The following is an 8,002-nucleotide window of genomic DNA, read 5'->3' as shown; positions in this document are numbered from 1 at the left end:
AATCCATCTTCGTCCAAAGCATAGCAAATAAGCCAAACCAAAGAAGAAAATGAAGGAATTAAGAAAAGAGTAGCAAAAAGTTCCAGCAAAAGAGGAATTAACATCATGTTAAGAACATATATAATCAGCACTCGGCAGTTTTGAATTATTTAGCACATCAAAATTTAGTTAAAGTAATACAAATTCCACTCAACTGCCCATAGTAAGGGCTGAAAACAACCAACAATATAGGTTGGCTACTCGTAAAATTAACATAGGATTGGAATTTTGACAGACAATAAGAAATGACATGGTTCCTGAAGTATGCATTTATGTGATGACTGTGGGGGCAGATCGGCCGGTGAACTCCTCCATCTTTGAAAGTTTCAAAGCAGCCTCCACCTGTTATTAAGACAACTCAACTAGTTAAGACGAATGCAAGCTTGGCACTGAAAATGTATATTTAAACTATATAAGATCTTACAAGAGGTGCAAGTGCTTCATGTGAAAGCCTCCCAATCTTTGATGGATCCTTCTCATATTGCTCGATGTATAGTCGAATAGTTGCACCTTCTGATCCAGTTCCAGAGAGGCGGAAGATCTGAGGAAGGAAGTTACGCGAAGAAGGTAAGAAAATAAAATAGTTAGGAGCAGGTAAGTATGAAAAAGTGAATATATTCATGGAAACAAAAAATCTGCAATAAATCCATAGCATTTGGTAAACAAACTGAAATTAACAATGATTTGCTAGACAAAATGTATTTTCAAGTCCACATGCATTTTCTATCCAACTAAGCTAGTAATGCATAATCAGTACTTATCATCAAAAAGAGAATAATAATCACTAAACTTACCAATCGGGATCCATCCTCAAACAAATATCGGATGCCCTGGTGTGATGAAATGGAACCATCCACAGGATCATTGTATTCAAATTCATCACCGTGGACAACCTTTGACACATCTGAACTTGCCCCCTTAATAATCCTAAAAAGACAATGAATAAAATCCATTAAATTTATGATGAGAGAAACTTTAATTTCAACCGTACCATGTTATTCCTCAGACACATTCTCATAAATGGTAACGCATACAGGTTTGTCATACCATGTCCATCAACTAATTAGTTTTGAACTTAATTATAAATAATTACAAAACTATTTTCAAACTGGCCCTCCAATGAAAAATAGACCATCATCAAACGCAGCTGATGTGGCCACCTAGGCACTGAGGCGAGACAGAAAAGAGATTCAACACTGGAGGTACTCTGAAGGAGGATAGCACGTTCAAAGTGGCAGCAAAGAACTCCCAAAAGACTTCTGAAGTTGTGAGTAAAGTACATCACCATTGGTATTTTTATTCAGGAAGTGCTAGCTACCTAGATTCTTTGGATAGTGAGTTTTATGTTTCATTTTAGGTCATGAGTCATGACTCTAAAGAAGTCTGCCTGATGTTACCAATGATTTTGTTCTATGATTGCTCGAGTTTTTGGTTAATGGGTAGTCAGTTTACGTGTTTTCTAATTGTAAATCTCTTATTTAACGCCTCTGATTAAAAAGTTACACGCTAGTATAGGTTTGCTCTCGCTGGTAGAGTATTTAGAAGTGCAATAATTAACCATAAGGATAAGAAAGCACTGCTAAATAGCCATGGGGGATCATTATTCTGATATAGAAGTCAATTTCTACTTTCTAAACACCGATTGCTTGGAGAATGTCAAGTCTAGGTCAGACTTGAAAAGCTTTTACTTCATGAGGAAAACATACTGAAAGCAATCTCAAAGTTTAAATAAAGTTGGGTATTAATATTAACATACTCATTGACTTCTGGGAGTGAGGACTGCAGTTTGACCAAATGTGCCATCAGTTCCTTTGCTGCACCTGCATCCACATTCTTTAAGGGGGGGCGGGGATCGATTAGGTTAACTGATTTTCAGAAGGAATTGTACTAAAGTAGGATAAAATGTAACTGAAACATACTTCGTAGTCATATCGAGTATAATAGTGGCGCCCATAAGTAGCCCAATGCTGGCGAACAATGTCTTCAACTGTTACAAGCTTGCTTTCAAGATTATCTTTGTTTTTATATGCAAGTATGGATAGCCAGGCCAAAACTGCCCAGATTCCATCCTTCTCACGAATGTGGTCCGAACCTATCCATAAACACAACAACAATCGCAGATAATAAGAGGTTTGAGTAAGTTTACAAGATTGCAGTTTTCTCTTCTTAATGCAGTAGCAATCACATACCAGTCCCAAAACTTTCTTCACCACAAACTGAACACAATCCAGCATCCATTAAATTACCAAAGAATTTCCAACCCGTGGGAACCTGGTTTTGAATAATAAATCAAATAACCGTCTAATAGCAACTAGTGATCATTTTCGCACTTCAAGACAATAGAAACAGTTTACCTCAAAAAACTTCAAATTCAGATTCTTCGCTACAACATCCAGGGCAGCAGAGGTTGGCATGCTCCTACAAAACATTTATATATTGGTAAAAATAGTGCCGAGAAGTCAATTTCCATAGGATTAAATTGCTAGGAAATAATCTCAATAACCAATAGCGGATAAAGAACTATGGGCCACCGAGGCAAGAACTACCAATAAAAAAAAAACCTTGTCCATTACCAAGAGTTATAAATATATCTTTGTATTAAATTCAATGGAGTTCCTTTCTATTTCATTGTCCTACTATAAACACATATGATTTCCCCTTTTGCAGCAACCATATAGAAAATTACAAGTATAAGCCTTCCATTACTGTATTTCACATGATCCCATGTGTTTTTATATGCTTGCACACACAAACACATTGAAGTCTGTGTGTGCATGTGTGTGGCAGAGACAGAGAAGCTAAAAACTTGAAAATATGATGAAAACCTGGCAACTCCCTTTAAGCCAGCAGAAAAGTAGGGTATTGCTTCAACAGCATTTGCAGCAATAATGGCCACAGAGTCCGAGGGAGTGACAAAAAACCTAACATACAAAAGAAAAGTGTAAGTAAAAAATAAAATAAAAATAGAAAAGGTTTAAACCTATCACAAGTTGAGCTCCACTACCTTTTACCAAGTACCATGTTGCGATCTGCGTCACCATCAGCAGCAGCACCAAACTCTGGGACCTCACCTTGTGGTTCTGATTTTCCCAATCCCATACGAGCAACCAACTCTTTTGCATATGTCAAGTTGGGGTCTGGGTGTCCCCCTCCAAAGTCTTCCTGTATCCAAGAAAGTCATCCACAAATCAAAAATTGGTAGGCATTGCTAAATATTCCAGACTACTTAAAGCTTATCATTGATGTAATCCATATGCGAATAAAGACCTTTGGTACACAGTTTATCAAAGAGTTTTCTTGTGCCCCGAGCTCATCCACAAAAATACTTTTTGCATAAGCTCCAGCAACTCCATGTAATGAATCATAACTTCAATAAAGTTACAGAAATTTTCCATTATGTTTTGGGATGAAGAAAAGGACAAAAATTAAGATTATTCTATATCAAAATTTAAAACAGCATTCGCAAAGGATACCAGAAACTGAATTTAGGAGATGTCAGCAGTTTCCTGATAGATTCAAAGTCAAAAATTGACCTGCAAAATATCAACCGAGGAGTAAGAGAGAATTGAGTTGGTAGAAGCACGTGGCTAGATAGAATGTTTGACTATCATATTAAAATCAAATTCATACTTTCGAAAACAGTCTTAAAAGTGACTCCAAACTGAATAAACAAATTGAAAAGTCGAAAAAACTTATCAAAACAAATTTTCTAAGCATGTCAGTTTAAGAACATTTGTATTCCTTTAAAACTTTCCAATTGTCTAGGCCAAGTGGTGTAGTGACATGAAATTATATGATTAAATCCATTTCCTTAAAGCTGTTTTTGTGTAAATGAAGAGTGAAATACTATGTCAATTCTGTAAAATATCTTACTTCATCAACTTTATATAATCGCTTGCTGAATCAAACACCTCAACATCAAATGGTCCTTCAGGCCCTGTAAAGTTTGTCACACCTACTGTGGAGATATCCACCTGGGAAAACAAGTTGATGATTGGGAACAAGGTTTAGGTAGATGAACCACATAGAAATCTTAGACTCTTAGTTAGATAAATAAAGATATGGGAAAATCTGAAGCCAGGTTGTGAGCAGTACATTTGGCAGATCTGGAGCAATCAAGTACTCCTTGATTGTTGTTGTGTTCTCATATATTTTGTTAGTAATTCCCTCGGGTGCAGGTCCACCGTTTTCCATGTTATATTTAATCCCAAAGTCCTGCATAATGGAAACCAATTGACAGGAACAAACACTTAGAGTTGGTTTTCTATGCAACAATGTCTCAGTATAATAGTATAATATCATACAAGAAACTTACATCTGAATAAGAAGTTGATTCTATTTAATTAACCTAGCCTAATATCTATCTACTCAACACATTCACCTTTGAAAATATTCATCTTATTAAGTTACATTATGTGAAAAAGGAGCCATAACGTAAAGATTGAAGTCGCAGCCGTATGACTTGGAGATCACGGGTTTGAATTATGGAACTAGCCTCTCTTTCAAATGAAAAGTAATGCCAGATGGCTACTTACATAAGACCCACAATAGCCTTATAGCACTAAGTTTACCTTTTATTAACTTCAGGTTATGACTCATTGATATCCACAAGAAATGCTATTTCCTATGTTCAGCTTCAGTAACGTTTACAATCATCCAAAACTGAAATGTGATTTACCATGGTAGAAAGCCTATCTGCCTTTTTTGTTTTGTTTTGGGGGAGGGACTGAGTAATGCTTTTGTGGGCACATAAACACGAGATTTCAACATCAGACTAAATCAAAGTTTAGCACTCAAATCCTCCATTTACCACTTCAAAAAGAATATCGTTTCACAGAAAGTTTCCCACCTATTTCTTACTATTTGGTCTTAACATTCCAATCTGAACCAATCAGATCATTCTATACCAACAGTTATCACCTAAGGCCGACCAAATGAGTAAACAGGTATATCGTTTATCCAAAAGCTACAAATGAAGGAAGAATATAAATGTTTTATCATGTCATTCCGTGATTCAAGGAAATTGCATCCAAGAACTATAAGTCAATCTCAAATATTTACGTGGGCAACCTACCGGCTAAATGTCATACATCTCGGTTCAAATTTCAGAAATAGTGTGCAAGACTCACATTAAATCCCTATACCAATTATCATAATCACTGATCAAATATATTCTTCCAAAAATGATTATGAGTAAAACATGGAAGTACTCACCTCATTAGGACCTCCAGGGTTGTGACTTGCTGTCAGTATAAATGCTCCTGTTGCCTTGGATCCCTGTAAATTAACTTTTTTTTATGCACTGCTTTTCTTTAATTCAAGAGGAAAATAGTTGCCTAGACTAAAAAACACATGGCCTGTCTTGGATAAAACCAAGAAAAAAATATCTATTCAAAGAGAAAGGAAGTATGAAGAGAAGTAAATTACAGAAAACATGACTTACGTCAGCTCCAACTCTTTCACGTATAACAGCAGATACTGCAGGAGTTGAAAGCAACCCATTCTGACCAATCCAAATACGTCTTACTCCATTTGCTGCTGCCATTTTAGTTATAATCTACAGAATTATCAAAATCATTAATGATGTACTACTTAATATTATATTGCTTTTAAGAAGATATGCATGTGATGTACAGCAAGTTATGTATATCCCCCATACAAGAAAGTCACTATCGAAAAGATGCATAAACCAGTGGTGTAGTAAGCTAAAGAAACATGTTTTGAAGCTGGAAAATAATAATTTGGCTTCTGTCTCCTTGTTATTATAATCTTTAATTTGTACTTTATAGTTTAGCTTAATGTGACAGCCATTTCAAAGACCGAAACAATAAATTATATCCAAAAGACCACGAGTGGTGAAACTAGATTAGTCAAAATGCCTGCCTGATTTGTGTATTGGAAGTACTAATCAACTTAAACCAAAGAAGCTCGATTTCAAAGCAACAACATCAAAAAAATCTACCAAGGCATCAAAGCAATGCAAATGTCAAGTTTGCAATAAAGATGGTATCAATTCATGAATAGCATAATTAATAAACCAAATTCTTTAGAAATAAAAAAGTACACATTAAAAGGCAAGAACGGTATATATGTTAAAAGTACCTGAATTGCCTGCTCCGAATAATAACGACCATCACCAGATACAACTAGTGTTGCACCTACAAATAAGAAAGGTACAGTTATCAAAACCCACATTGCAGTATAATTGAAACTCAAAAGGAAACCGTTTAAAAAAAACAACATATAAAGATATGGATTGACAAACAAGATATGCTGAATGCTGATCTTTTTCGGAAAGGATTAAAAAAAAGTCATATTAATTTCATTATCATCAGTTTGAGTGATGCCGTAAAACAAAACATAAATGAACACCAACCTCTAACTTTTTCTTCAGTTAATGCATTGAATGATGCCTGAACAAAGTTTTCAAGGTAATGAGGTTGTACAAATACTTTCACCTGTAAAGATCCAGCCAACACATTATTATTAGATAGTCCAAATAATCAACAATCCAATCCAAGTGAAACCGATCTTGCAACAACACGTAAAACATTCAGACTAAAACTACAATGTGATTCCAATACAATCATAAAACAAAATAACAACCAAAAAAAAAGAAAAGAAATCGAATAGAATAGAATCAACAATCAAATCCATGTGAAACCGATCTTAATATAGATTTAAAATTCAAACTACAATGTGATTGGATGAGTAATCATAAATCAAATTTCTCGATCATTAATTGCTGAAAATGAATATGAAATGTGAGCATGCAAACTGTTAACATATCATCTAGCTTAGTTCTTTCTGATCCAATCACAATTCACAATTCATACAAAACGTAAAAATCAGATGCAGATTACAATCGAAGCAACATGTTCGAAAACAGATCGGATTGATAAGATCTAATTTCAAGATACGATCCAGCAATATAATCATCAGAAAAATAAATCGAATAATAATAATAAAATCAAAATGAATTGATGAAACGACGAAATGAGTTAGAGAGAAATGGAATGACCTTTTTGCGGAGACCAGAGGTTCCAGGCTTCTGTCCATCGAAGGGAGTGGTTTGAATGCGTGAAACATTGAAGAGCACCATTGTTACCTGATCAAAGAGAAACGAAATCGAGGAATTTGAGATTTGAGAGAGAGAAGAAGATGCGAGAGAGGTGGTAGTTATTTATTTATATAAGAAGAAAAAGAGAGAGAGGGAAGAAAGGAGAGAAGGACGAGTGTACCTTGTTAAGAGTGTGATGAGAAAGGTTCGGGAAGAAAATATAAAATTTGTGATTATGTTTGTGCGAAGGGGAATTTAAAGGCCTTGTCTATCGCTGGTTTCGGAACTCTGTAGTAGTATCGCTTTTATTTATTTAAACCACGGCTAAACTTAATTAATAATTAATTTGTTTTCTTGCCATCTTTGTTTGTTTCCTCCGCCCTTATTTATATAATCCTTCACACATCTTCAATACATTAAACAAACTATTAGTATGATTAACCAAACAATAAACGAGTTTCTGTTAAGCACAAAACTCTGGAATAGTAGGTGTTTTATGTGATGCAAAGAAATCAAATTTAAATTGGATGACTCAAATGAACAAATATGTTAGATGTTTTATGGCAAAGATATCTCTAAAAGAAAATTTTATTGGATTGAGATAAGACTAGCGATTTTGAAGAAGAAAAAAAAGTCCGAAAAAATTATTAAAAAAATCTCAAAATTAATAATTTAGATAAAAAAATTTATAAAAGCAGCCCCTCTTTAGAATACATAATTTTAAAAAATAGATATTAAACTATTTAATAAATATAAAATATATTTATTTTACTTTTTTTTAGTTAAAAAAACATAGATAAATTAAGAGAAAAACTATAAATTATTTTAACTAATTGATATAAAAAATAAAAAAACAATTAGCAACTTGTTAAATGATAAAGATTAAATTTAAAATAAAATAGC

The 8,002-nt window shown here is 34.1% G+C and overlaps 1 protein-coding gene across 1 annotated transcript; it reads right to left on the bottom strand.

Moving 5' to 3' along the window:
* Positions 1 to 80: 80 nt before the first annotated feature.
* On the bottom strand, positions 81 to 7,425 carry LOC131650513 (phosphoglucomutase, cytoplasmic). Its single transcript, XM_058920218.1, has 19 exons — positions 7,281 to 7,425; positions 7,061 to 7,147; positions 6,416 to 6,497; positions 6,142 to 6,197; positions 5,483 to 5,596; positions 5,254 to 5,316; positions 4,135 to 4,254; positions 3,913 to 4,013; positions 3,513 to 3,572; positions 3,307 to 3,406; positions 3,044 to 3,201; positions 2,865 to 2,960; positions 2,394 to 2,457; positions 2,229 to 2,310; positions 1,959 to 2,131; positions 1,796 to 1,872; positions 834 to 966; positions 464 to 580; positions 81 to 381 (listed from the first exon to the last, which is right to left on the bottom strand). Exons 2-19 carry the CDS (start codon positions 7,139 to 7,141, stop codon positions 310 to 312), a joined length of 1,749 nt encoding a protein of 582 aa, XP_058776201.1. The 5' UTR covers positions 7,142 to 7,147; positions 7,281 to 7,425; the 3' UTR covers positions 81 to 309.
* Between the last annotated feature and the right edge of the window lie 577 nt (positions 7,426 to 8,002).

This window comes from Vicia villosa, linkage group LG2, assembly GCF_029867415.1.
Source record: "Vicia villosa cultivar HV-30 ecotype Madison, WI linkage group LG2, Vvil1.0, whole genome shotgun sequence".
Taxonomy (NCBI): Eukaryota; Viridiplantae; Streptophyta; class Magnoliopsida; order Fabales; family Fabaceae; genus Vicia; species Vicia villosa.
Note: the sequence above shows the minus strand (reverse complement) of the source record. Positions and strands in the feature narration are given on the sequence as shown.